Source organism: Lontra canadensis, unplaced genomic scaffold (genome assembly GCF_010015895.1).
Source record: "Lontra canadensis isolate GAN:19392208 unplaced genomic scaffold, GSC_riverotter_1.0 scaffold3, whole genome shotgun sequence".
Classification (NCBI taxonomy): domain Eukaryota; kingdom Metazoa; phylum Chordata; class Mammalia; order Carnivora; family Mustelidae; genus Lontra; species Lontra canadensis.
In genome coordinates this window covers 41,808,856-41,835,990 of record NW_022630997.1, presented here as the reverse complement: position 1 = coordinate 41,835,990, position 27,135 = coordinate 41,808,856, and the positions used below count along the sequence as shown (strand labels likewise).

The following is a 27,135-nucleotide window of genomic DNA, read 5'->3' as shown; positions in this document are numbered from 1 at the left end:
CTTAAAATTCCCAGCTATGTTTGGTCATAGCAATGCTAAAGGGTTAAAGTTTTCTGCTGTTGCTCTCCTATAAAACGATTTTCAGGCATTTCACAGAGAAACACAAATGTTTGGGAAGTTCAATTAATATATAAGTCAAAGATAAGATAAAGCTTGTGAAAGTGTTTGTGCTTATGGGGATGAAAATAAATCAATTATAAGAAGATGAAAGATTGGGACGCCTGGGTGGCTCAGTTGGTTAAGCGGCTGCCTTCGGCTCAGGTCATGATCCCAGGGTCCTGGGATCGAGTCCCGCATCGGGCTCCTTGCTCGGCAGGGAGCCTGCTTCTCCCTCTGCCTCTGCCTGCCTCTCTGTCCGCCTGTGCTCGCTCACTCTCTCTCTCTCCCTCTGTCCCTGACAAATAAATAAATAAAATCTTTAAAAAAAAAAAAAAAAAAGAAGATGAAAGATTGATTTGATTTTACCTGAGCTAAGAACCTGGGTAAAAGAATTAGAATCAGAATTATAAAAGTGATCATTGGTGTGCCTTGTGATTACTTTTGAAATCTTTCTGATGCCCTGGTTTATGAGGAGGTCTCAGTGTGCTTCTTTTCTGTTTCTGTGTATGTAGAATTGGCTTGCAGATCCAAATGGAGGACCAGAAGGAGAAGAACAGATTCGAGGGGCTCTGACTGAAGCTCGGAAGATAGCAGAATTATGTGATGATCCTAAAGAGAGAGATGACATTCTACGTTCTCTTGGGGAAATATCCGCTCTGACTTCTAAATTAGCAGATCTACGGAGACAGTATGTATTTATTTTCTCTCTTTTCTCCCCCAGGCACATAAATAGTTGAATGCTGTAGGTTAAGCGCATGTATGATGTTATTCCGCTATATTCTCATTGATTCTGTGTGACATGGCTATGTCAAATATTACTTCTATTTTATTATTGACATAACTGAGGTTTAATGATTTCTTGCTGGTTACATGGTTCTAAACGAATAAATTTCAGAAGAACTCCTTTTTTGAGATCTACTTTTTAATTTTTTTTTAAATACTTTATTTATTTGAGAGAGAGAGAATGAGAGAGAGAGAGAGAGCTTGGTAGGGAGAGGGTCAAAGGGAGAAGCAGACTCCCTGCTGAGCAGGGAGCCCAATGTGGGACTCGACCGAGGGACTCCAAGATCATGACCTGAGCCGCAGGCAGTTGCTTAACCAACTGAGCCACCCAGGCGCCCTTACTTTTTAATTTCTAAGCTATGCCTTTCCCTGCTACATCATGTTTGTGGCATAACCGTTTCCCAGGCATATGAGGGAAATAATTTCTGTGGCTATCTAAGAAAAGATTCTGTGGAGGAGGGTGGGGCACAAGACGCTTTCTTCTTTCCCCAGCAATGTTATTTCTTATGCAAACATTATAAAAGATTCTTAAATACAATGTCCTCACCATAGCTGCTGCTTTTTAAAGACGTTCATGGCATCTACTTTGATTATATAGAAAAGAAGTGTTGCTTTTGTTCTTTTGATCGATATTTTTCTCTCTTAAACAAACTGCAGCACGTGCTAAAAGAACATTAAAAAAGAGTACAACGTCAGAAGTAAAAATTGCTTCTTCCCCACCTTGGTCCTCCAGCCTCAGCCTTTCTCCAGGGGTAACCATAGTCAAGTATTTTGTGAGATTTGGCTTTTCATGTAACTTGCATATTTCATTCCCTTTTCTTCCATGGGAGAGTACCTAGTCTTTCTTCAGTGACTGGTACCTTGACGTTCTTTCAAGTCTTATACTGACCAAGGGGACAATGTTGGTTAAGAAGGCACATTCCTGCGTAGCTAGAACTGTGAAATAGGAGATGGGTGGGAGCAGATTAGATACACTTTAGGCAGGAGGTTATGATGGAGACCAACTTAAATAACAGCTCAAGTTTGATTGTATACCGAGCTCGATCATTTGAGGATCACTGTTTTATACCTCAAATCTTGAATTGTTTAGGTGGAGAAAATAAATAATTTGACAATTATAAAATATAATATCCATAGAGTTAGATCTATTTCTATTTCTTACTATTAATCCATTTATAGAATCTGTTTGCATTCTTATTTAAAAATACTCAAAGGAGGGGTGCCTGTGTGGCTCAGTGGGTTAGAGTCTCTGTCTTCAGCTCAGGTCATGATCCCAGGGTCCTGGGATTGAGCTCCGCATTAGGCTCTCTGCTCAGCGGGGAGCCTGCTTCCCCCCACACTCCTGCCCGCCCCTCTGCCTGCCTCTCTGCCTACTTGTGATCTCTGTCTGTCAAATAAGTAAATAAATAAAATCTTATAAAAATACTCAAAGGAGAAAATTTGTTTTAAAGACCCTCCACAATTTCATATACATACCAGGTACTCATTAATATTTCTTAATGATGAAGAAAGAATTAATGGTAAGAGTGTTAAGGGCAAACCTCCCTATGTGGTCATATGCCATCATTACTTTTTTTTTTTTTAAGATTTTATTTATTTGACAGAGAGAGACACAGCAAGAGAGGGAACAGAGGCAGGGAGAGTGGGAGAGGGAGAAGCAGGCTCCCCGCTGAGCAGGGTGCCCCATGCAGGGCTTGTTCCCAGGACCCTGAGATCATGACCCGAGCTGAAGGCAGATGCTTAATCACTGAGCCACCCAGGCGCACGCCATCATTACTTATTATTATAACGTATGCATGTGCATAGCTTCCTGGTAGCAGGAGCAGCCATGATCAGAGCCATGGTAAACACCTTCTTTGTCCAGCTTTCTAATGGAGAAGATGTAGAAATTTAAAGTCACAAAGGAGTTCTTTTCTTTTTTTAAAGATTTTTTTTTTAAAGATTTTTATTTATTTATTTGACAGACAGAAGTCACAAGTAGACAGAGAGAGAGGAGGAAGCAGGCTCCCCGCTGAGCAGAGAGCCTGATGCAGGGCTCGATCCCAGGACCCTGAGATCATGACCTGAGCCGAAGGCAGAGGCTTTAACCCACTGAGCCACCCAGGTGCCCCTCACAAAGGAGTTCTTAAGAGAGTCTCTAAATTAGTCATTTTGGCAGGTAGACTAATATGTTTATGTTTATTGGTGAGACAGATAAGATTAGCCTGAAGTTCTCTCGAAGTGGACTTGATATACAAAATGCATCAGACTCTCTGTATGTTCATAATGGTTAGAATCTGAAGTCTTTGCAGTGGGATTTTGGGGGCAGTAATCTCTCTTCGTGATATATATTGTGGTTTTTCTTTTTATTTCTGTGTTGATGCTATTGTTGAAGTTCTTTGCTTGCAAGGAACTAACTCAAGTAAAAAGTGGAAGTTTTTTAGAAATACGTAGAGGCATATAATGGAACTTAATCGTTTGAAGTATGGCCAGGTCTGGGGGCAGCCCTAAGTTCCTTCCTCCATCTCCTAGTAGCTGTATGGTATGCTGTCTGCTTCACTCTGTGTGCTGACTTTGTTTGGGTTCTTCATCTAGCTTTGACCTACCGTGTCCCAGGCTTAGTATGACTTTCTATTTCCAGATCTACCACTAGTTGACTATGCAGTGTTTTTGAAGTATTGACTGTCCACGGACAGCCTACCCTAGAATCAACCTGAAAAGGTTGTAAAAAATGTATACCCTGGGCCCTACACCAACATACTTGATCAGAATTTCTTGATGGTGGGTTTAACAATCTGCCTTTAAAACTAAGATTCCAGGTAACTCTTATGCACACCGGAAGTAGGTGACTTGCTTGACTGTGGCCGTGTTGTCTTTGAGTTAGATAACCAGTTCAGTCAGTTATGGTGAAGACGAGAGAATTGCTTGATAGCAATGTAAGTATCTAAGAGGGAGGACTTGGGAGGTCAGACGGAGTGCCTGGGTTTGAATCCTGAGTCCACCGAAGGAAGTGATAGGAACTTGGGTAAGTTGTCCTACCTTTTAGCACCTCAGTTTTGCTTTTTGAATAATGGGATAATACTGGTATCTACCTCAAAGGGTCATTGTGAGGATTAAATAATATAAGAGTCTTTGCAATAGTACCTTTCAGAGTTGGGACTCCAGAGACTGTACTTCTAGGCGACTGGGTGGTTCAGAGGATTAAGTGTCTGCCTTTGTCTCAGGTCATGATCTCAGGATCCTGGAATCAAGCCCGGTGTCAGTTTCCCTGCTTAGCAGGGTGTCTGCGTCTCCGTCTCCCTACCCACCCACCTTCCTAGCCCTGCTCATGCTCTCTCTTTCAAAAAAGAAAAGAAAAAAGATTGTACTATTACTGGTTCTATTATAACTAGTTCTATAACTACTTCAGTTACTGTTATACAACATACATGGCTACTTGGGCCCACCTAGTTTCTGAGGGAACTAGCATTTCCCATGATGGCTGACTGAGTGATATTTGATTCAGCTCAGCTGACCAAATGGTTGAGCTTGACTGAGGTAGACTGACTCAAACTCATATTTAATGTTTTAACTGGGATATGCAATCTGAATTTAAATAATTAATTTCTTACTTTAGTGCCAAATAAAACACTCTCCTTCCAAACTAAGCTAATAATAATCATTAGCAATTTGTCATCTCATTAGCATTTGTAGAGCAATTCAAATCATCTCAATGTAAATAGTGTCTGTGACAGGATGGCTTTTTTTTTTTTCTTAAAGGGGCAAAGGAGATTCCCCAGAGGCCCGAGCATTGGCCAAACAGGTGGCCACAGCCCTGCAGAACTTGCAGACCAAAACCAATAGAGCTGTGGCCAACAGCAGGCCCGCCAAGGCAGCTGTCCACCTGGAGGGCAAGATTGAGCAGGCACAGCGGTGGATTGATAATCCCACAGTGGATGACCGAGGCGTTGGTAAGGCCATAAGTGCACTTAATCCTCATTAAACTGGTCTCAGGGAAAAGGAAGAAGTTGTTGATAGAGATCTTGTTCATCTGCAGTTGGGTGCAGAATGGGTTCTTTAGCGACTGGTGAGTAAGTCATTCTACAGTGGGACTCCATTTCCAAATGTAGCCAATATGATTCCTGTGATTTAATAAAAAAGAAATAGCAAATAAACGATTTTGCCTTGGGCAAATAGAAAGGTCCTCAGGTTGGAATTAAAACTTTGAACTAATTATTTCCAGCCTCTGTCTACTTCCATTCTGTTGTATTTCGATTGCAGTCCTTGGAAAATACCCAGTTAAATGTAATTTTTGAAAATAAGTAAGAGACACTTAGCTACCAAGGTTATTTTCATTTGTAAGGGCTCCTGCACCACACAGTCACCGGCAGAATTGATAACCTAGAGTTTTGATTTTGGGGAGATTTTAGGGATGAATCTATAAGCATTTAGGTCATTTTATGATAGCAAGCCAGCTGAAGCTGAGAGATCTATTTACTTCATTTACTGTGTTTGTTGGATAAAAAGATAAATTTTTAAATTGGTGATTCCCAGTGTTGAAGAATCAGACAGATGTATAATTTACTGGGGGAGGAATAAATTGGTATAAACATTCTGAACAGCAATTTAGTATTACATGTTAAGAGCTTTAAAAAAGTTCATACTCATTGACTTAGCAATTTGAGGAGTTTATTATAAGAAATAATCAGATATTTTCTAATGAGTTACATACAAGAATGTATATAAGCAGCATAAATGTTTAATAATAAGTGATCAATAATTATAGTTAATATGCTATTATATAGATTCTGAGATCATGATTTTTTAAAAATATTCAGTGATGTGCAAAAATGTTCCCATTAAATAAAAAAGCGAGGAATATGTAAATGTAATGTATAATCTCGTTTTTGTAAAAGAGAAATGTATATTTGTATAGGAATGTGCAATGCATTAAAAAAGACTGAAAGATTGGTAATGACATGGATAGATCTAGAGGGTATAATGCTAAGTGAAATATGTCAGTCAGAGAAGGACAAATACCATATGATTTCACTCATATAGAATTTAAGAAACAAAACAAATGAGCAAAAATTGAGACATAACAGAAAAACCAGACTTAACTGTAGAGAACAAATTGATGGTTACCAGAGGGGAGGTTGGTGTGGGGAGATGGGTGAAACAGGTGAAGGGGATTAAGGGTTTGCTTAAGTGATGAGCACTGAGTAACATGTAGAATTGGAGTCACTATTTTGTATACCTGACCCCGACATAACACTGTATGGGAACTATATTGGAATTAAAATTAAGTAAATAAATATGAATAAGATACTTTTTCAGAAGACAGGAAGGAAATGTTTAGCTGTGTCAATCTCTGAGGATTATAGGTGGATTATCTATTCTTATTTATGCTTTTCTGAATTTCCTAAATGTTTCTATTGTTAGGGACAAAAACTCCACTAAATGTTATTATTAAAACAAACAAACAAACAAACAAACAACAACAGAGTAGTTTAGCACAAAGGCACTTCAGTTGCCTTCTCTGAGTCTATGTTAGTTATAGCATTTTCCTCTGGATCCAGGTCAGGCTGCCATCCGGGGCCTTGTGGCCGAAGGGCATCGTCTGGCTAATGTCATGATGGGGCCATATCGCCAAGATCTTCTTGCAAAGTGTGACCGCGTGGACCAGCTGACGGCCCAGTTGGCTGACCTGGCTGCCAGAGGGGAAGGAGAGAGTCCTCAGGCGAGAGCCCTTGCCTCTCAGCTCCAAGACTCCTTAAAGGTACAACTTCGGAGCACATATGACATTTCTCTGCCTCCTGTTTTTCTTTGTGTGTGTGTGTTTTTTTTAAATTAACATATAATGTATTCTTTGCTTCAGGGGTACAGGTCTGTGAATCATCAGTCTTACACAATTCACAGCACTCACCATAGTACATACCCTCCCCAGTGTCCATAACCCAGCCACACCATCCCTTCTACCCCCCACCCCCCAGCAATCTTTAGTTTGTTTCCTGAGATTACGAGTCTCTTGTGGTTTGTCTCCCTCCCCAGTCCCATCGTATTTCATTTTCTGCTTCCTGTTATGGACAGACTAGAGACGGAGAGATATTTTAAAAATACATAATTTCTTGAGTCTAGGGAAAGTGAAGGGTGAATCAAGAAGGGTATAAAGAGGTCCAGAGCTGATTAGGAAAAAGCTCACCTGTGTTTGACAACAGCTGAAGTTTTCCAAGTTTCAGTCCACTGGGAACTCTTTCGTGGTATCTACCAGGCGTCCCTTTGTAAACTTGAGTGAATCTATTTAAAAGGTAACTTCATAATAATCCTGAAATCATGAGCTTGATGACCTAGTTATATCTTTCCTAATATTCTTTAAAAGAAAACATGTAATTATTAAAATAAGAATATTGGCCTAACACCTAAAATCATCTCCGGTATCATGAACCACCCACCTTGAGACACAATGGGAGTGACTGAGGCTTCTTTTTATAAATCCAGAAAACTTAGATTGGACTAAGTATGACAGCTATGAAAAGGAGCCTCTTCATGACTTCTCAGAACCCTCTTTAGACCCATGTTAAGAAATGGATACATATACTGGTTATCAAAGTTTTTCTAGAAACTTAACTAAAAAAACTTGTATCAAAAAAAATTGCTATTCTTAATTTCTTTACTCTTAATGTGAGAAAATGCTTAGAAATTTGGCACTGCATCCCCCAAACGATCCTTACCGTTTCTGTGGTCATTATCAGGCTCCTCCAGCTTTGGGAGTGGGGAGGAAATCTTTCATTTCAGAGTTGTCTTTGGGTTCCACCCCCTGAATCTCAGGATAATTTCTTAGAAGCCACCAGGAAAGGAAGTAAGATTTCTTGTCTGGGTGGAGCGGGCTCCAGGGACATGTGGGTCCTGTCTTACCCTTCCTGCTAGAGGCTGATCTCTGTGAGGGCAGGAGTCATAGCTGACACTGGTCCGTGCTGGCTCGGTACTTTGTATATAGTTGATCGTAAATACTTAAACTGAACAAAAGACTGAATGAATGGATGAATGTGTCACTGAAGTGAGGACATTGACGGATGTGCTTTTTGGACATTTTTGGTAATTTTTGTTCTTAAACAATGTTTTTAAGGATCTGAAAACCCGGATGCAAGAGGCAATGACTCAGGAGGTGTCCGATGTTTTCAGCGATACCACAACTCCCATCAAGCTGTTGGCGGTGGCAGCCACTGCGCCTCCTGATGCTCCCAGTAGGGAGGAAGTGGGTATCTGAGGTCTTTCATTTCTTCTGTTGGCCAGACGTGTACATGCACACACGCACACATGCACACGCACTTTATATCTATTTGTATATCTATAAAGGTAAAATATGATGCCCATGTGCTTCTGGGGATGGTTAGGAAATTGTGGACGAAGGGTGCAAGGGCAGAGGAGGGAAGGCCTTGCCCCCCTTCCTTAGTCACCAGGTGCATCAGTCAGGAAAGTCCGTAGGACATGTCTTTAGTTGTAAACTGTTGAAGACCTGCCTCTCAGAGACCAAAACAAATGGGTTTTCTTTTTATTGTGTAACAAGAAACATGGAGATAGGCAACCCTTGACACCATGAGAGCTGGCATGCCTGGGATTTTCTTGGTCTTTCCGCGCTGGTGTGAGACAGCTGTTAAAACCCCACGCACCATGTTCAGGACTATAAGAAACAAGTGATAGGGCACTCCAGTCCCAACTGTCCCTTTTATCAGGACAGTTTATTCTCAACACAGAAGTCAGGGCAGTCCTTGTAAATGATTTGATGTCATTCTCCTTCTCAACCCCTTCTGACGACTCCTTCCTGTGTCCAAGAGAAGCCAGAGTCCTTACAATGACAGTGAGGCCAGTGCTGTGCTTGGGGCAGCACGCCAGGAAAAAAGTCTAAAACCCAGAAAGCCTTGGTTTGTCAAGTTTGTTTCCATGATGTAAATATTCCCATGGTGGGTGTCTCTGTGCGGGGTCCCTGAACACAGACTTGGGAAGAGACGGCACATTTGGCTCCGAGGGGCTGGCGGAGCTGTGACCGTGGCTTCAGCACACCACTGCATCTGGTTCCCTCTGGCTTTTACGACCCCAGGTCCTAGCACCCTCACCCCTTATGCGCCTCCGTCTACACTGACCACTTTGTATTGTATTCCCAGTGTGCCCCGGTTATGTTTACTGCATTCTAACCTTGCGAACGTTGTGCTTGTTCTCTCCGTTCCTCCCATAGAGAATTACTTGTGTTATTCATTCCCTTTCATCAATGCCTACTGAAATGTCACTTTTGGGTCACTGCTGAAGATACAGCCCCTCCCCCGCCCCAGGGATTTCCTAATCTCCGTATCCTACTTTTCGCCTCAGCATTTTTCAGCATTTGACGTGTTTACCTCACTTCTTATTTGTCTCTCTCCTTCACGTTAGCATGAAAGGCCATGCAGGCAAGGACTTTGTTGTACTTTATTCCCAATTCTTTTAAGGTTGTATTTATTTATTAGAGAGTGAGTGAGAGAGAGTGAGAGCAAGCAAGAACATGGCGGGGGTGTACAGAGCGGGAGAAGCAGACTCCTCGCCAAGCAGGGAGTTCCACTCAGGGCTCGATCCCAGGAACCTGGAATCATGACCTAAGTTGAAGGAAGATGCTTAATCACCCAGGCACCCCTTATTCGCAGTTCTTTTAAAAAAAAAAATTATTATTTTTTAATTTAAATTCAGTTAGCCAACATATAGAATATCATTCGTTTCAGATGTAGAGGTCAGTAATTAATTAGTTACATCTAACACCCAGCGTCCTTCACATCATGTGCCCTCCTTAATGCCTGTCACTCAGCTACTCCATCCCCCAACCCATCTCCCCTGCAGCAGTCCTGTTTCTTTCCCATAGTTAAGAGTCTCTCTCATGGTTTGTCTCCCTCTCTGATTTCTTCCCATTCCGTTTTTCCCTGTGATCCTCTGCGATGTTTCTTTTATTACTCATGTGAGCGAAATCAGATGATAATTATCTTTCTCTGATTGACTCATTTCACTCAGCATAACACCCTCCAGCTCTTAACCACATCGATGTAAATGGTAAGATTTCATCCTTTCTGGTGGCTGAGTCATATTCCATTGTATGTATATACCACATCTTCTTTATTCATTTACCTGTTGATGGACATCTCGTCTCAGAAACAGACAGATTAATGGAACAGAATAGAGAACCTAGAAATGGACCCTCAACTCTGTGGTCAGCTAATCTTCGACAAAGCAGGAAAGAATATTCCCAGTTCTTAAAACAATTATTGGCACATTATTATCTGACACATTATTGGTGCTGAATGGAAAGGCTTTCCCAGAAATCCTCCAGGAGACTTTGCTTATGTGTCATAAGCTGCTCCAGCTGTAGAGGAATCTAGGAAAGCGAGCATTGGCCCAGAGAAGAAGGGGTTGTTGGGTCAGACACCTAAGACCAGTGGAATTGGTGGGTAGAGGTTTGTGTAATTCTTATTTGCTGATGACTCCCATTTCTTTCTCTAGTCTACGTCCTGTCGTGGTTCAGCTCATGGTCCCCTTAGACTAGGATGATGTGCTATTCTTTTCATTCCAGACTTCTCTGAGTTTTAGATCAGTAGATCAAGGTCTCTGCTGGTTCATTGATACGTCAGGCTGTGTTGTCCTGCTATTCTCTCTCTCCCTCTTGGAAATTTGTGAGTTGCCATTGGCTCTTCCCATGCCAGTAAATAACTAAGGCAAGCTAATTTGATCTCACAGACATTTCTTGAATCCTTCACATTTTCCATTCATGTTGCTCGAGCTCTAGTTCTGATCCCTGTCCCCTGCTGCCTAATTGCACAGCTGTGACTGGTCTTTGAATCTGTCACTTGGCCACCAATAAAAAAAAGATTTGACCCCGTTTTACTGCTAAGCCCTTCAGTGGGTCTTCCCTTTCTCATAGGATAAAGCCAGAGTGCTAGGATCTGTTCCTGATACTCTCTCTGTACTTGTTTCCTGCAAACCCCTGCCCTTCCGTTCGTGCCCCAGTAGTATTTAATTGCTTATAGTTTAGTGCAGACTCTGTCCTTTCTCCCTTCCATGTCTTGTTCTTTCTGTCTCTGTTATCTTTCCCTTCTTCTTTTTTGGCTAGTTCCTATTTATCCTTTATCCTTTCATCCTTTACGTCCTGGATAGGTTTAAGCGCCTTTCCCTTTGCTCCCATGGTAGCAGTGTTAGCTTTATAATTGTACACAGAGCACTCTATCGTAAATATCATCAGCGCTTATGGGTCTTTTGGCTCATAAGCAAGGATGTAAGCTTCGAAGGTGCAGAAATTGTGCCTTACTCATTTTTATATCTTCAGCGCTGACTCGAGGGTCCGGCACATAGTAGGTGCTCAGTAATGTTGACTTAGTGATAAGAAAAGTGGGCTGAGCAGCCAGTTAAATCAGAGGGAGCAGCAGACAGGGCTGGAACTGGGTGGATTAACTAGGATAAGCGAAAGCCCTGTGGATCCAGAGTGCAGGAACCAGCCAAGATAAGGAACAAGGACAGGCCAGGTGAAGGGGACTAGGAGATCAGAGATTTAGACAGAGATTCTGAGCATTAAATGGCAAGAACCCAGGTGACTGAACTGAAACAAGGGGCCAGTGTGGGGAAGAGACTTGAGTGGGTCAACACAGTGCCCTGGCAATGCGACTGGAGCCTGCTCTTGAACCAGGAGCCTGTTAGGGCTTTCAACGTGGTCCACCAGGAGCTAGACAGCTGTCTCTGAGTAGGGCAGGCAGACCCTCAGGAGGAGGCAAGGAAGAGGATGGGTCCTGCCATGGCCGTTCCTGACATGCTCTGTGTCGAGTACTGTTTGGGATGCCTTGTGTTTTCAAGCATTGTTATCCAAACAAGTGACAGATGCGCTTTTGTCATTTTATTGGAGTTAAATAGTCCCCTTCATTGTATGCAACCTCACATAATAACCGTGTCAAAGGAAAAACTAACTTCTTCTTCTTCTTTGTTTTTTTTTTTTTTTTTTTTAATTTGAGAGGTGAATGAACAATTCAGTTGACAGTTTTGTATGCGGGGGAATAAAAAGCAGCCTTCCTTGCCCTAGTGTGGGGCCTGAGTGTAAGCACCAGGTATCATTTTTCCCCTGGAGGTCAGGGGCAGAGTTTTTACAACATTAATGGTAATGGATATGTGAGGGATGCTGCCTTGAGGAAGCTGGAGTTCAGTTTAGGACTGTGTATATTCTTGAGTTTTCCACACACCCTGGAGCCTGGAGTGGGCTTACCTGTCCTCTTCACAGGATAAGACTTTTGGAAACAGGGATTTTTGAAGTCTTCACACTCTGTGAATTCCTTGTTGCAGATGACACAGTGCTGTGTGTCCTCTCTACACTTGGTAAGCATTGGTTGAAAGGAAAGTCAAGTGTGTGCGTGATGCTTATGGCCAAACCTCTGAGGAGATGGAGCAAGGCCAGGGCCTGGCAATCGCCAGATTGTGGTCGTAGTCTCTAGGGTTTGATGTCATCTGGAAGTCTTTGCTTGAGCAGTTGCTGCTCAAGAGAGAGAGTTTTTCTTAGGCTAAGAAAGAGTTTTTCTTAGGCTTCCTGACTCATTTTATTGAAATAAGTTTTCCTAATGTCTTTGTTTTTCCTCAAGGTATTTGATGAGAGGGCGGCTAACTTCGAGCACCATTCAGGAAGGCTTGGTGCCACGGCGGAGAAGGCGGCTGCTGTTGGAACTGCTAATAAAGCCACAGTGGAAGGCATTCAGGCATCAGTAAAGACGGCCCGAGAACTTACACCCCAGGTTGAATTTTGTTCACTCTTCATTGTCTCAGTGCTCACCATGTAGTGTTCAGTAAAGGTCAATTACAGAACAGTTTCTGTACATTTTTGAACACTTACTAAATATTGTCACAAAAGAAACACAGTGTCAAAATCATTTTTATGTTTTAGTTTTCTACAATGATCATAGATAACTTTTGAGGGTAGAAAAAACTGGTAAAGCAACCTCTGCTCACACGCACCCATAATTAGCGCAATATTTAGATAATCTTGAGACGTTAGTCTGTTTTCATTGTACAGCTTATGCCTTTCCCCGTGTCTCTTTGAGGTTGTGTTCATGGCTTGTTTTCTTTCTACTTCATTAAATAATCAAGTTATAGCCAGTGTGCTGTGAACAGTATACTGGAAGAGTGGGAACAAAAGAAAACAAATTGGACAGGAATTTAAGTTCTAATGTGTGAGAGGTATTCTTAAGAATACCAGTTCAGCATCATTTAGTGTGATGTTTGCACATTTTCCCTAAGCAAATTATAGAAAATTCATTTTTAAAAAATAGATTTATTCAGTAGATGTGTATTATGTACCTGTAGTACCTCAGGACCCATGCTAGGCTTTACACATCTGTGATACTGGCTAATGTATCCCTTTGATGGGAACTTGCAGGAAAGGATGGGAAAAAAAAAATACACCTCTTTATTATTTATCTTTTGCCCACGTGGCATGTTAACAAGTTAGGTTCTCTTGAAAAATCATACATGTCCAACTTTTAAAAAATACTTCCACAAAATATGAACATGTATAACTTTCTTTAAAAATTTCCATAAAATGTGGAACATAGAACATAGGTATTTCTGTACAGAACTGAGATTCCTAAAAAGGAGAAACAGAAAACTACAGATACCAGCTTCAGCAAGAGTAAGGATTGTGGAGACAGATCTGGACCTGAATCCTCTGTGACCTTGAATTTCCTCATCTGTAAAATGGAGAGAATTCCTTCCTAATGGGTAATTTGGAGGACTGAGAGGATATACGTATAGCCTGTAACTTACCAAATACTTGGTAAATATTAGTTCCTTCCCTAACTTCTGTAACTGGTTCGCTGGGAGCTCTTGAGCAAGTCACTTACGTTTCTTGAGTCTTGGTTTTTGAGTCCGTAAAGTTGGAGAAGTTACCTGTCCTGTTTCATAGGGTTGTTGTGAGGATTAAGTAAGATAATGGATGTGAAAGTACTTTGTTAACTGTAGACAGTTACTTTTTTATGAATATTCATACATATCACTTTAAAGTAATTTTTAGTATCTTTCTTGGTGGTACTTTGTAAGATGGAAGAGTCCGCATCGAGGGTGGAAACACATGTCAGTTCTGTGTGTGTTCTGAGGTATCAAGTGAATGCCATTTCCTTTGTCATTCTGTTACCTGCTCAAAAACCAGGCTGTTACTATAGAGCTTTCTGCGCTGGCCCCGTGGGTGAGGTCCTTAGGAGACCCAAGTCTCCTGTGTTCAGCCTGCAAAGACTTGTGCGCATTTTTGGCTTTCTAGTGCCATCTGTAGGTGGAGAGGGGAAAGCTTCGCTGAACGTTTGTATTCCAGTGGGAGGACGCCCTGGGGTTTAAAGGTTGTTTTGTCATTGACAGGTCATCTCAGCTGCTCGCATCTTACTTAGGAATCCTGGAAATCAAGCTGCTTATGAACATTTTGAGACCATGAAGAACCAGTGGATCGATAATGTCGAGAAAATGACAGGTAGAGTTGTGTGCGAAGCTCTTACTGTCTAGTCCTTGAGGAATGAGTTCTGAGAAACTCTAGCAGGACGTGTTATGTTACTCAGCTGTAATTGGATGAAGGGATGGTCATGTGCCCGATGGTGTACTTGGCTCTGATTAAGGCTGCGGCTTCTCATTCAGGCCTTGCAACTTTGTTTGAAGAGAGGCTCTGTGAGGCTCTTTTCTTTTAACGCTGCCCTCACTGTGCGATGCTCATTGTTACAGCTCCTGTCTTCCCTTTGAATAGTGCCTTTGCTCAGTCTGAACCAGAGTTTGGTTTCAGAGGCTGGAGGCGGTGTTTGTGGATACAGTAAGTGTCCCTGTCATTTTCAGTGAGTTCACATTTCAAGGAACCACAATAGCTACCATTTAATACAACTTGTCTCAGAGTTTCCTTCAACTTGTCAACTACGTAGTTTTTTTAAAAAAAGGAGAAACCAACCGCCAACAAACGTGTGTCTGTGCTAGGGAAGTGGCACTTCCGAACCTTCTTCACTGTCCGTGCAGGGAGGGATAGGCGAGGAGGGAGGAGATGAGGAATGTGGGCTCCTCGGCATCCCTGCAGGACCTGCTGTGACAGGGTCCCTAGCAGCCAGAGATGAAAGTGGAGCTCCCAGGGTGTCGGAAGAGAGGTAACCAAAACAAGAAGCAGGCCGTCAAGGTTATTAGAACCCTCCTCGTGGCTTGCCTGGGGCACGACCAGCTGCCAACAAGCAACAGATGGCTGTGGAGTGAGCCGGGCAGGGAGAAAATGTCATTAGCATAATGTGGAGATGCGGTGAAGGCCGGAGACGCCGTCCTCCTGTTGTCGCTGCGATTCCTGCGGGCCGCGGAGGACCCGAGAAGGCCAGTGACCACGGTCGGTATGGGTGTCGTGAATCTATATGGCCTCCTGGATGACATCTTCACTTTTTTTTTTAACTAAGGTAAATCACCTGGAAGCTTTTGATTGTTTAGGGAGGACTTAGAACTGAAGGAGAGAATTCTGGGTGTTCTACTTTCATGTGAGAACCTTGAGTGGACAAGAGGGTTTTTGAGTCCCTGTTCTTCTAAAACAGAAACGAAATTCCATTTCTGTTCTGACAGGGCTGGTGGACGAAGCTATCGATACCAAATCTCTGCTGGATGCTTCTGAAGAAGCAATTAAAAAAGACCTGGACAAGTGTAAAGTAGCCATGGCCAACATCCAGCCACAGATGCTGGTCGCCGGGGCCACCAGCATCGCCCGCCGGGCCAATCGTATCCTGCTCGTGGCCAAGAGGGAGGTGGAGAACTCGGAGGATCCCAAGTTCCGCGAGGCTGTGAAAGCCGCCTCTGACGAATTGAGCAAGACCATCTCCCCCATGGTGATGGACGCCAAGGCTGTGGCTGGAAACATCTCTGACCCTGGTAAGCAGTACCTGGCATGGTTCGCCTCACTTGAGAGGTTACCTCAAGAAGCTGACAGGGTGCTGAGACGACGTGTACCCACCCTGCCACCACCACGTACTGCATCTGGGAGCAAACACTGCAGATCCTTAGTTTGAGAATGCCAGATTAATCTTTTTTTTTTTTTTTTTTTTTAAAGATTTTATTTATTTATTTGACAGGGTGAGATCACAAGTAGAGCAGCAGGCAGAGAGAGAGGGGGAAGCAGGCTCCCAGCTGAGCAGAGAGCCTGATGTGGGGCTTGATCCCAGGACCCTGACATCATGACCTGGGCCGAAGGCAGAGGCTTAACCCACTGAGCCACCCAGGTGCCCCTAGATTAATCTTTTTATGTAAAAAAAAATATATATATATATATGTGTGTGTGTGTGTGTGTGTGTGTGTGTGTGTATGTGTGTATGGCACAGAATATTTTCTGCAATACTGGCAGGTTCATTGCAAGTTAGTTGCTCTGGACAGACTTTTCTGTGCTTTGTTCACGTTGTCTGACTAGGTGGCTCTTGGCTGCGTTTAGTCATTATTTTGGAAATTGCTCAAAAGTGGCACGAAAACCATTTTATCAGCCATTTAGCTTATGTAACGGGCATATCTTCTCTTCTGCTTTTCTTAAAATGCTTTTTTCTCTGTAAGACATTTCAGTTTCTGTCAAATCTGGAGGGCTTAAATTGACCTATAGTTCTCCTCTGTGAATATCCTGATCCTACACCAAAGAATCTGGATCTTCTTTAGCTGAATTGTGAGCATGTTTTCAGTATTACTGAAGATGTTACCACTCCCTTGGTTGGAAACATCGGAATTCCTTCCTGTTCGGAGCATCCAGTGTGTCTGGCCCATGAGTGGAATCCAGGCAGCGTTAGGGAGTGGGAAGGAAGGGCTGCCCTGTTCACCCCTAGCCCAGGCAGGATCTTTCTCACATCTTCAAGCTACTGTCACTAAGGACACGCTCCGTTTCCCAATTGGAGTTTCTAAAAGTTTGAGCAGAATTCCTGAATCCCAGGTGACTGGGCACTGGAGCAGCGGCAGCTCAACGTAGGGGTTAACACACTTACTGCCAAGGTGAGTGAAGGAGTCGGGAGAAAGGCGAGACGTCCTCCGGGGGATGTCTGCTCGATGTGAAGCGACAACTTCCCGTTCTGAGTTGGGCAGGCTTATCTTTTGACGGCTTCACCGTCAGAGGGGTGATGAGCACCACCTGAGCCCGAAGTGATCACACCCAGGAACGTCTGGAGTACTTGCTGATTGTGCAGGCAAGAAGGCACCCTGCCCACACCACAGGGATTAGCTGGTTTGTGACCCTTTGACTCTCTATAGGCCTCATGGCATCTGCCTGGCCCTTCCGGCCCTTCCCCTTCAGTCACTGCCTGTGGTGCTTCCTGGCAGCTTCACATGCAGCTTTTGTTCATAGAAACCAGTTCTGCTGCTGGACAGACGGTGCTCCAGGGCACTGACCTGCCTAGTGAAAGTGAGGGCGTTTTATGTTTAGGCCTGCAAAAGAGCTTCCTGGACTCGGGTTATCGGATCCTGGGAGCTGTGGCCAAGGTCAGAGAAGCCTTCCAACCTCAGGAGCCTGACTTCCCGCCTCCTCCTCCGGATCTCGAACAGCTCCGTGTAAGTAGATTCAGAGTGATGGGGAGAACTGAGCGGAGGGGGCTGGGACTGTAGCAAGAGGGAGGTAAGCTGTGCTCCGAGCCTCGTGGACGAGGAGGTGTCTTCGTTTGGCTTTTACCTGAAGCTTCCTCGGACACACAAGTTGACTTGCATTCCAGAATCAGTAGAGTCCTACGCCCGTGCTTCTGAGCAGGGCGTGCTGGGTCGGTGGGGACCGTGGGCCTGGCCTGCTCTGATGGGGACTGACGGGAGCAGAGGCGCTGGCTTTGGGAAGTGTGGATGTGATGAGTGATGAGGTCGTAGGATGAGTTACTGAGGAGAGGGAAAGTGACCTGGTGGCGAGGAGATTTTTTTTTTGTGTTCCCAGTTGACAAGGGCAAAACTGAGGTGGTTAGATTTGTGTACAGTCTTCTTTACTTGACTTTGTTTTTTTCTTTTTTTGCTTAGTAACAAAAATAATAGTCTTTTTTTTTAAAGTATATTTTCCTCCAACTATAATTTCAACTCTTTTTATGTTCCCCAAAGTGCCATAAATTTATTCTTCCGTAGGTAAATGGTTTCGGAGGAGGCTTAGCTGGGCAATAACTTACAGATACAAATCCTAGAATAGGAAATGGTGATTGTTCTAACTAACAGTATTGGAGACAGCTGGACTTTGGGAATAGCTCATCAAGGCAATAATTTGATTTACTTTCCTGTGTTTCATGTCAGTAAAAGATGGAAGTTTCTAAGTTGGTTGAGGACAGAATTGGGCCCTTTTGCCCAAGCCGAGGCACAGGGCTTCTCTAGCCTCCAACGTTTCAGCTTCGTTCGCTTCTTTGTAGCTGGGCTCTTGGTGCCTGGTTGGGGCCAGTGGGAGGGCTACTCTGGGGCCTGGCTTCTTATGGGATCAGCAAATTCCTGACGCTTAGAATCAAGATCTTAGAGGTCAATTGGTTTAGCTACCCCTGATTGACAGGTGAGGAAACTGAGGCCCCGGGGAGAAGTTAGTCGCCTGTGCAACTGCCCTGAAACACTCAGGACCACAAATTAGATCCATCCTCTTTGGGGAGCCTTGGTCCAGCAGTACTGTGTGTGCCTCCCTGGGATACATCCAGAACTCTAGCTGCTGGCTTTTTGTGGAGAAGCAGGGAAGAAAATATGCATCTGTGAAGATTCAGGCAGGTGGTCCTTGTGCTCCGTGTGGGTGGTCTTACATGGAATGAACGTGGGTGGCTTTTCTGGGGATGCTTTTTAAAGGAAAGGAAAGAGTTCTAGAGGGGGAGTAGTTCCTAGGGTTTTACTTACAACCCGGTAATTCTCTCTCCAGCTGGCCGATGAGCTTGCTCCTCCCAAACCACCTCTGCCTGAGGGTGAGGTCCCTCCGCCCAGGCCCCCACCACCAGAGGAGAAGGATGAAGAGTTCCCTGAGCAGAAAGCCGGGGAGGTGATCAACCAGCCAATGATGATGGCTGCCAGGCAGCTCCACGATGAGGCTCGCAAGTGGTCCAGCAAGGTAAGTAATGAGGCTTTTCTTGTCAGAAAGGATGAAGACATGCACCCAGCCCAGGAAGAAGAGTCTGACTGGCAAGTTACCCTCTCTCTGCTTCTGGTTCCTGCTGTTGCCAGTAACACGATCCTCTCCTTCCTCGTGGCTTAGTGAGATGTTTGAGAGGAGGTTCCTTTCCTCCGTCCATGCAAGTGTCCGTTCCTGCGACCTGCAACATTTGGGGTCTTTTAGAAATTGTTTTTCTTTCTCAGGATTGCTGAATGTCTTTAAGTGCTCTCTTGCTAAGTATCAGTACTCCAGATGTGAAACAGTCTTCTGTGTGCTCTGCTAGAGTTAGTTGAAGTGTTTGCATTTTCCTTCTGTTTTCCATGAAAGCAGGTATGTGCTTAGGAGCTTTGTGCTTTGTCCTTTTCTCAGAATCATCTCACCCCCCAATTCAAGACCACTCCAGGTTAACTCCAGCTCCACAAATCTGAAAGTGTAAATATTCATGTGGTCGGTGAAAATGTGGGTGCTGCACCTGTCAGGCCCCGTGAATAACTTTTGCCTATTTCCCCTGAAATGATGAAAAGTGCATGGTAGCTTTTCTAGAAAAGAACTAAATATTCTTGCTCACTGGGTGGTGAAATGTAGTTTTAACTCAGTTCTCAACTGTTTGTAATATGACCCCCTCTTCTAGATCTTTATTCCCACCATTTATTTGCCTTTTACTGCCTTCGGCCATCTCAAGCTCTTGTATTAACTGTAGTTTCCGGGGGACCTTCTACTTGCAGCTGATCTTGGGTTTTTCCAGGCTGGGAAATCGACCTTGGTTTTTGAAACTCTCTATTTTTCTGTGCTGTTAGCTGTGAACCTAGGTTCTAAGAAGGAATGAATAGTGATCTTGCTGGTGTTGGGCCTGGCCGTGGAATTATTTATAATTCTACCTTTCCACCTGGGGCGTGCACACCTCCAGGACCGTTTGCAGAGTCCCAGTGCATGTGGAAAGAGGGGTGGAAGGGACAGTGGAGCTTGGTTTTACTCAAAGATTGTAAAGGCAATCTAAATTTCATTACAACCTGGGGCACCTGGGTGGCTCAGTCGGTTAAGTGGCTGCCTTCGGCTCAGGTCATGATCCCAGGGTCCTGGGATCGAGCTCCACATCGGGCTCCCTGCTCAGTGGAGAGCCTGCTTCTCCTTCTCCCTCTGCCTTTTGCTCTGCCTACTTGTGCTCTCTCTCTGTCAAATAAAGAAATAAAAGCTTTAAAAAATAAGTAAATAAATAAATTTCATTACAATAAACCCAGATATATCGTGTAGCAGGACACAAAATACACTTGAATTATAAACAAACTTAAGGGGCAGACAGCATCGGCCTACATATTTACCCCAATCTGCTGTTTGTGGCCAGAAGTCTTTAGGTTTGACTGTGTGCAGGCTTGGAGCATTGGAGAAGTGCCGACTTTGAGCTGTGAGTCAGGAGCTCCTTGACCGTTTGTGTTTGGGTGGTGAGGGTGGTATGTGTTTGTGTGTCTGTCTTTGCGCACCTTGAGCCTCTGCTCCCCAGCAGCAGTGAGCTGGCCTCTCCTCTAAGGAGTCCTGGTTGATGAGTCCTGGTTGAGACAGAGTTTAGGGAAAGGGTTTAGAATGTACCTGAACCCATTGTTTGCTCTGAATTCTCCAACTTTGTCATCACATTTTGGAGACAGGTTTCCTGTGCAGGGTAAGAATTTTAGGAGCGATAGCAACCTCACATAAACTTACAAGCAAACTCTTCCTCTTGGTTAGAGATGTTTGATATAAAGAACCTGTGTTCCGGGATGCCTGGCCAGCTCACTAGGTAGAGTACGTGACTCTTGATCTTGGGGTTGTGAGTTCAAGCCCCACATAAGGTATAGAGATTAATTTTTTTTTTTTTTTAAAGAAGGACGTGCGTTCACCATTCTTCATATACATGGCTTGGCTTCATTTAGGCAGTTACTTTCCTTTTGTTTTCTTTCCCCTCTGCCTATTTCACATCTGATCACACTGCCACTTGCCCTGGCCTTTCGGAATCCCCATCCATGGTATTAAATCCATTCTCTCCCTGTCACAGGTCCTGTTCTCTCGTGGGTACTGATTTGGGCTCTTCTGAACTCAGCGTTGGTCAATAGCTATGTTCCTGGGTTATCTGTGAAGTATGTACCTTAAGGTTGGATTGAGAACCCTGCTGTGCAACAGGAGAGATTTAACTTGTACCCCGGGAACAGCTTTCTGGGTCAGTAGTAGCAGCAGGTGCAGGAGGAGGTCATGGAGGTGTTTGTGTCCAAAGGCCTTGAGGGGATAGAGAGAACTGGTCTGAAGTGTGGGTTTTCCCTGAGATGGGAAGCTGGGTGAGGCCCATTCTGGAGGCTCCTTTCCGCTGGGTGATTGTGGGAGATTTGATAAGTCCTCCTCACTCATCACTGCATTTGTTTTCTGTGCCTCTTTCCTGGTTTGCTGTCCGTGGCTTCTGCTGTATCATTTTTAAATGCTGGGACCTTTTAACTCCTGCTGGAAATAATGATCTGTGTCTGGCAACTTGCAGAGCTGACTCAGGTCACTTCCTGTGTCCCAGAAGATCTAGAACAGTTTCCATAGGAGCTAGTGGGGGCTGGGGGGTAGGGACCACTTTGTTCCATTCAGAGCAAGTTGTGTGGCCGCATTTACTTTTTTCCCTCTGGATTCCTTTTAAAGATAATCAGCTACTATTGTTTGGTTGTTTGGGTCCTCAGAAATGTTATGACATGAAAATTATTCTTGGCAAGTTTAACTTTGGTGGTAAGTGTATAAATAAAAAAGGAATGCCACTTGCTTTCTTGGTTTAAATTTTTCTCGGGAAACCTTTTGCCATTGGAGTGAGTCTTTTTCTTTCCCTCACTGACAACAGGGGGGGCTCGGGCTGGTGCTGGAGGCTGAGAATCCCCCTTCGGTGGAGTTTGGTTCGTCTGGCTTCTGGAGAGGTGCCGTTTTTCTTTCCCATCCTAGGCAAGCTTTGGTTACTAAACCAAGTGATGCTCGGCTCCCCCGTCCTACTGCTCTGACTAACACTGTCCCTGTTTCTCATCCTCCCTGCCATCGACAAAGCCGGGTAACCGGGCCGCTGAGGTGGGTATAGGTGTTGTAGCTGAGGCAGATGCGGCCGATGCTGTTGGGTTCCCTGTCCCCACTGACATGGAAGACGATTTCGAACCTGAGCTGCTGTTAATGCCATCCAATCAGCCGGTCAACCAGCCCATTCTGGCCGCGGCTCAGTCCCTGCATCGGGAAGCTACCAAGTGGTCTAGTAAGGTACTGATCTAGCACCCCCGGCGGGGCTGCTCTGTATGCATCCGGCCATGTGCAGCCTTGACACATTGCATCACTCATGATCTGTGCAAGTCCTGTGAGTCTGAGCAGGGCGGGCCTCTGTCTTTCTGCACCTTGTTGTCAGGACTGGCTTCACGAGTTTGATAGGTCTGCTAATGCCCGATTAATTGGATTGCATTTATGTCCAGTGGGGGGTAGAGATGGGGTCACTTTCTGAAAGGATTCGTTTTCTTACTGACCTCGGGGCCACGATTAGAACCCTAAACCCCTTGGGAAGCTCTGGGTCTCTCAATGACTTGCAGGTCAGGAACCACTGTAGACCATTAAGAGGTCACCTGGCCTGACCATGGAGCTTGTCCTGCCACCCCGTCCTCTGCTGACCTGTCACGGATGGCTCAGGTGGAGTGGACCGGAGTGGGAAGCAGCTTTATATGGCAGGGTGTCTGGGGCGGACTGCTTGCTGCCCTGCACTTGGCTGCCTGGCAGATGCTGGCCTTGACGGGAACCCACAGGGAAGGGGGCTTCACGGACTGCTTGTCCAGGTGTTCCAGGGGGATGGGCTGGGGTGGAGAGCAGAGAGCACTCAGGGCTGCAGGATGGGCAGCCACAGAGCTTTGGCCTTGGGACTGAACCAGCACTGGTGTGGGGAGTGGAGGAGGAGGGTGATCACTTTTTTCCCTTTGAAGGTAGCATGTTGCAAGAAGAAAGGGTTTGAAGAGTGATGGATAATAACTAACCTCAGCACCACACTGTTTTCTAATCAAGTTCACGAATCCTGGAACGATCCCAGGTCTACCCTGGAAGAAATGGGCCCAGACGGCCATGTCTAACCTGCCCCTGTTCTTGTGATTTTTTTCCCATCCCCATATTCTCTGTGGCCTCCGTGACTGCCTGAGATGTCACACGCCTCCCAGCATAGCGCTCGGCCATCTCTGGGTGCCTGTGGGGGTGTCTCACAGGGCGCCCAGCAGGGCATGGTTTGTGTATGCCTCACTGCCTTGTGCAGAAAATTGAAAAGCATGAGGGGAAAAATGAGTAGGGCCTGACCTTTTTAGGTAGTTTTGAACATTGCGGTTGTTGTTTCTGGTTGTTAGCAGCCAAAAGGTGCTCCTTTTGAGGGCATAAAGTAAATTCCTTATACCTTTCTTTATTACGACCCATGAGGGTTTTAATGAACCCAAACACCCCATTGAAGGTAAACCGCTATGAGCTGGAGTGGGGGCTCCATGTATGGCTTGACTCATGACTTGTACTTTTCTGCTCTTAGCTGAAGGTCTCTTTAATTGAAGCCACTTAGCTGAGAGGCCTGAGGAATTGATTCTTGGCCTTTTAAAATGTGACAAATTAAAATAACATGTTCCCTGAGGCCCACGGGACAAATAAGACGCAAGTAGCAGGGAGGACAGGAACAGTCTAGGTGAGAAAATAGATCTTTTCTCACCAAAGCTGATAATAGTTACTTGGTTTAAATTCTAGCTCAGCAGCCACAGTCCTTGGCTGCTATTTGTAACAAGGGTTAGGGTGAAGAGGATGATTTCAGCGTCTGGAAAGGCTCCTCTGTATTTTTCCCCTCAAGCAAGCTCTCCCGCTTTCCCCTCGTGAAAGGAAAATGCCTGTTTAACCAACTTCTCCGTCCCGTCCTCATTTTGATTGACATGATTAACCTGGAGATGAAGTGCTCGTTCAGTGCTATGCGGGGCGCACATATTGCCCTTCCAGACTAATCTGCAGGTCTTCCTCTTTTCAGTAGGGTCGTCTCTCTCTGTCTCTCTCACTGAATGCTGCGAGGAGCCCCCCGGCTCCCTCTTCTCTCTGTCCTCCTGTACTGTCTGTATCACTCAAGAGTAGTCCCTTTCTTCTCTCCCTTCCAGAGGCTGCTAGAGCAGCAGGCTCCCTCCTCTCTTCTCTGCGCTCCTTCCTTCCTTCCCTAACTTGGCCACAGTGTGGGCTGAGCTCACATTGTATCTTTGCTTCTTTCTCCAGGGCAATGACATCATTGCAGCAGCCAAGCGCATGGCTCTGCTGATGGCTGAGATGTCTCGGCTGGTAAGAGGGGGCAGTGGCACCAAGCGGGCACTGATTCAGTGTGCCAAGGACATCGCCAAGGCCTCAGATGAGGTGACGCGGTTGGCCAAGGAGGTTGCCAAGCAGTGCACAGATAAGCGGATTAGAACCAACCTCTTACAGGTACGCAAGGGACGCGCGCGCGCGTACGTGCGTCTGAGTTGGGGGCGTGGGAGGGAGAAAGCAGGAGAGAGAAAACCGGATGAGCAAGGAGGAGGTGGAGGAGCTCTGAAGAAATAGCAGAAAGGGGAAATACACATGTATATTTGGGAAAGACAGGAAAATTTCTGGCCTAATCAAATGAAAAAGTTATAATGCTTCCTTTCTGAACAGAGGGACTGTACTGATCCTAGGGAGAAACCAAGTGGGATTCTGCGGCTAATTTACAGGGTGCCTTCTGCACGCCAGCCTCTAGGAAATCAGAGGTAGAGAAGTCGTGCCCTCAAAGAGCTTGTGGGCAAGGAAAACGTTAGAAACATGCTCAATTAAGTTTGCTTCTTAGGTATGCGAGCGAATCCCAACCATAAGCACCCAACTCAAGATCCTGTCCACGGTGAAGGCCACTATGCTGGGCCGGACCAACATCAGTGACGAGGAGTCTGAGCAGGTATGTGTCCGCCGCTTCTGGTTTCTTGCCAACAGCTTTGGAGCCCCTTTATAGCGATTTAACTCAGCTTTGGGGAAAATCTGACCTGTGACTTGAGTATTCAGTATGTGGAATGGACTCTTTAACTCTCTTAGAAGGGCATCTGTGTTGCACAGATGCGTCAGATACTTCGAAGGGGAAGGAAAGTTCTTGTGCAACTTTCGTCACTTCACAGAGGGAAAGCTGAGGCCTGGGGTGACGTGCCAGTTAACACTTGGGACTCTGCTCAGTTCTTTGTCTCCGTGGAATAGGCGTGACTCTCTGGAGGCCTCCAGTGCCCTTCCACTCCTGCCCGTTTTGTCTTTGCGACTGGAAAGCACTTGTGCTTCCCAGCTCACCGGGTGAGAAGTACCTGGGGAGGTGAAGAGCGTCGGCTTTTCAGGGGCCTGAGATAGGCGTGTGCAGAGGATGAAATGCCGGCTCAAAGGAGGTTCTTCTCCTGGTTTCTTTGACAGACACTGAAATAAAGTTGGTGGGAGGGTTCTTTTAAGGGCTGGCAACCACTTTTTGGAGTCTGTCCTCTTTCGCTGCCTCCTGGAAACGTGGCCCAGGACTATAGGGAAAGCCCTCCTTTGGGCATCTCTTCTCTGTATCTTCTCTCTAGTCGGCCCTGCTGTGAGCCAGTCTACTAGCGTCCTCTTACTGTAGGTAGCACATCTTTTGTTGAACTGCCCAGATGGGCTCACACAGATACGCTTGTGGGACTGTATTGGGCACTGAGTAAGGGAGTAAAAAAAAAATAGAGGGGCGCTTGGGTGGCTCAGTCGTTAAGTGTCTGCCTTCAGTTCAGGTTATGATCCCAGGGTCCTGAGATCAAGCCCCACGTCAGGCTCCCTGCTTGGCAGGAAGCTTGCTTCTCCATCTCCCACTCCCTCTGCTTGTGTTCCCACTCTTGCTGTGTCTCTGTCAAATAAAATCTTTTTTTTTTTTTTAAGATTTTTATTTCTTTACTTGACAGAAAGAGACACATTGAGAGAGGGAACACAAGCAGGGGGAGTGGGAGAGGGAGAAGCAGGCTTCCTGCCAACCAGGGAGCCCGACGTGGGGCTCGATCTCAGGACCCTGGGATCATGACCTGAGCTGAAGGTAGACACTTAATGCCTGAGCCACCCAGGTGCCCCGTCAAATAAAATCTTTTTTTTTTTTTTTTTTTTTTTTTTAAAAGATTTCCTAGAGTTCCTCTCCCTGGGGAACTCACAGGTAGTTTGGGAGACCACCCTGATCTCAGGCCAGGAGCACCTTGGAGGAGACAGGGAGGCTACGGTCTAGTACAAGTGGTGCTTTCATGGCTGTTTTCATCCAATAGCTCTCACCCTCACCCTCCTCGTGCGCCGTGGGTATTGACTGGATCTTCACCCCTGACTTCATGTATTCTAGGCAGGGTGTGGGCACTGGGCTGTTTCCCATCATGTGGTCTCGTCTACTCCAAGAAAAGGAAGTGGTGGAAACAGAGAAGGAAGGATAGGACTCATAGTTTCAGACCATGTCATTTAATTAACCAACACAAATGTATTCGGGAATATCTACTACGTTCTACCTCATATTCTAATAAAAAAGGATAGACACTGATAGTGTGGAAGAATGCAAAAACACAGGACTGCAAGTCAGAAGTTTTGAGTCCTCATCCTGATTACGGTGTAAGTTTGGTTGCAAATTTCCTAACCTATCTGGGCCTCAGCCTCTTTGTTGACTGACTGAAAAGATCAGCTGACTGGGAATTTAAGCCCATAGTTATGCCTCTCAGAGCCGATGAACCCTTAGAAACTGCCTGGACAAATTTTACAGATGTGAGCATTTTCCAGGGAAGAATCTAGAGACTTTACAAAATCCTCAAAGGGTCTGTGGCTCAAAAATAGTTTTTTTGATTTGTTTGGTTTTTGTTGGCTCAAAAAGAGTTAAGAATTAAAAATTGGGAGCTAATGAATCAATACGTTCTCTGACTTTCTGTGCTGGAGTCCTAGTATGATCCTAGCCCTCTAAGCTTGTGTGCTTAGGAGATTTATTTACTTAGATTTTCATGGATTTATAAATGATTGGTTTGTTCATTTGGTTATTTCTTCATTCATTGTTAAAATTATATATTTATGAAATACCTCTTTTGTGCCAGGCACTGGCCTAACACGGGGTGCGGCAGTGAACAAAACTCACAAAAATCACTGCCCTTGTGGAACTTAAATTTTAAATAAAATCAGGTAAAATTTTAAATAAAATCAGGTAAAACAGATAAAACAGA

The 27,135-nt window shown here is 44.9% G+C and overlaps 1 protein-coding gene across 4 annotated transcripts in view; it reads left to right on the top strand.

Annotated features, from left to right (window-relative positions):
- The window catches only part of VCL (vinculin), a 113,715-nt gene that overhangs the window by 84,811 nt on the left and 1,769 nt on the right, over window positions 1–27,135 (top strand). For 2 of the 4 annotated variants that reach the window (XM_032839745.1, XM_032839740.1), the window contains exons 10-21: window positions 612–787; window positions 4,621–4,811; window positions 6,420–6,619; window positions 7,967–8,095; window positions 12,471–12,620; window positions 14,233–14,341; window positions 15,448–15,750; window positions 17,273–17,397; window positions 18,707–18,892; window positions 21,971–22,174; window positions 24,176–24,379; window positions 24,759–24,863. In XM_032839745.1, coding sequence (XP_032695636.1) covers window positions 612–787; window positions 4,621–4,811; window positions 6,420–6,619; window positions 7,967–8,095; window positions 12,471–12,620; window positions 14,233–14,341; window positions 15,448–15,750; window positions 17,273–17,397; window positions 18,707–18,892; window positions 21,971–22,174; window positions 24,176–24,379; window positions 24,759–24,863 — 2,082 coding nt within the window. The remainder of the gene's footprint in view (window positions 1–611; window positions 788–4,620; window positions 4,812–6,419; window positions 6,620–7,966; window positions 8,096–12,470; window positions 12,621–14,232; window positions 14,342–15,447; window positions 15,751–17,272; window positions 17,398–18,706; window positions 18,893–21,970; window positions 22,175–24,175; window positions 24,380–24,758; window positions 24,864–27,135) is intronic. The other 2 variants (XM_032839756.1, XM_032839751.1) reach the window with 1 other exon arrangement.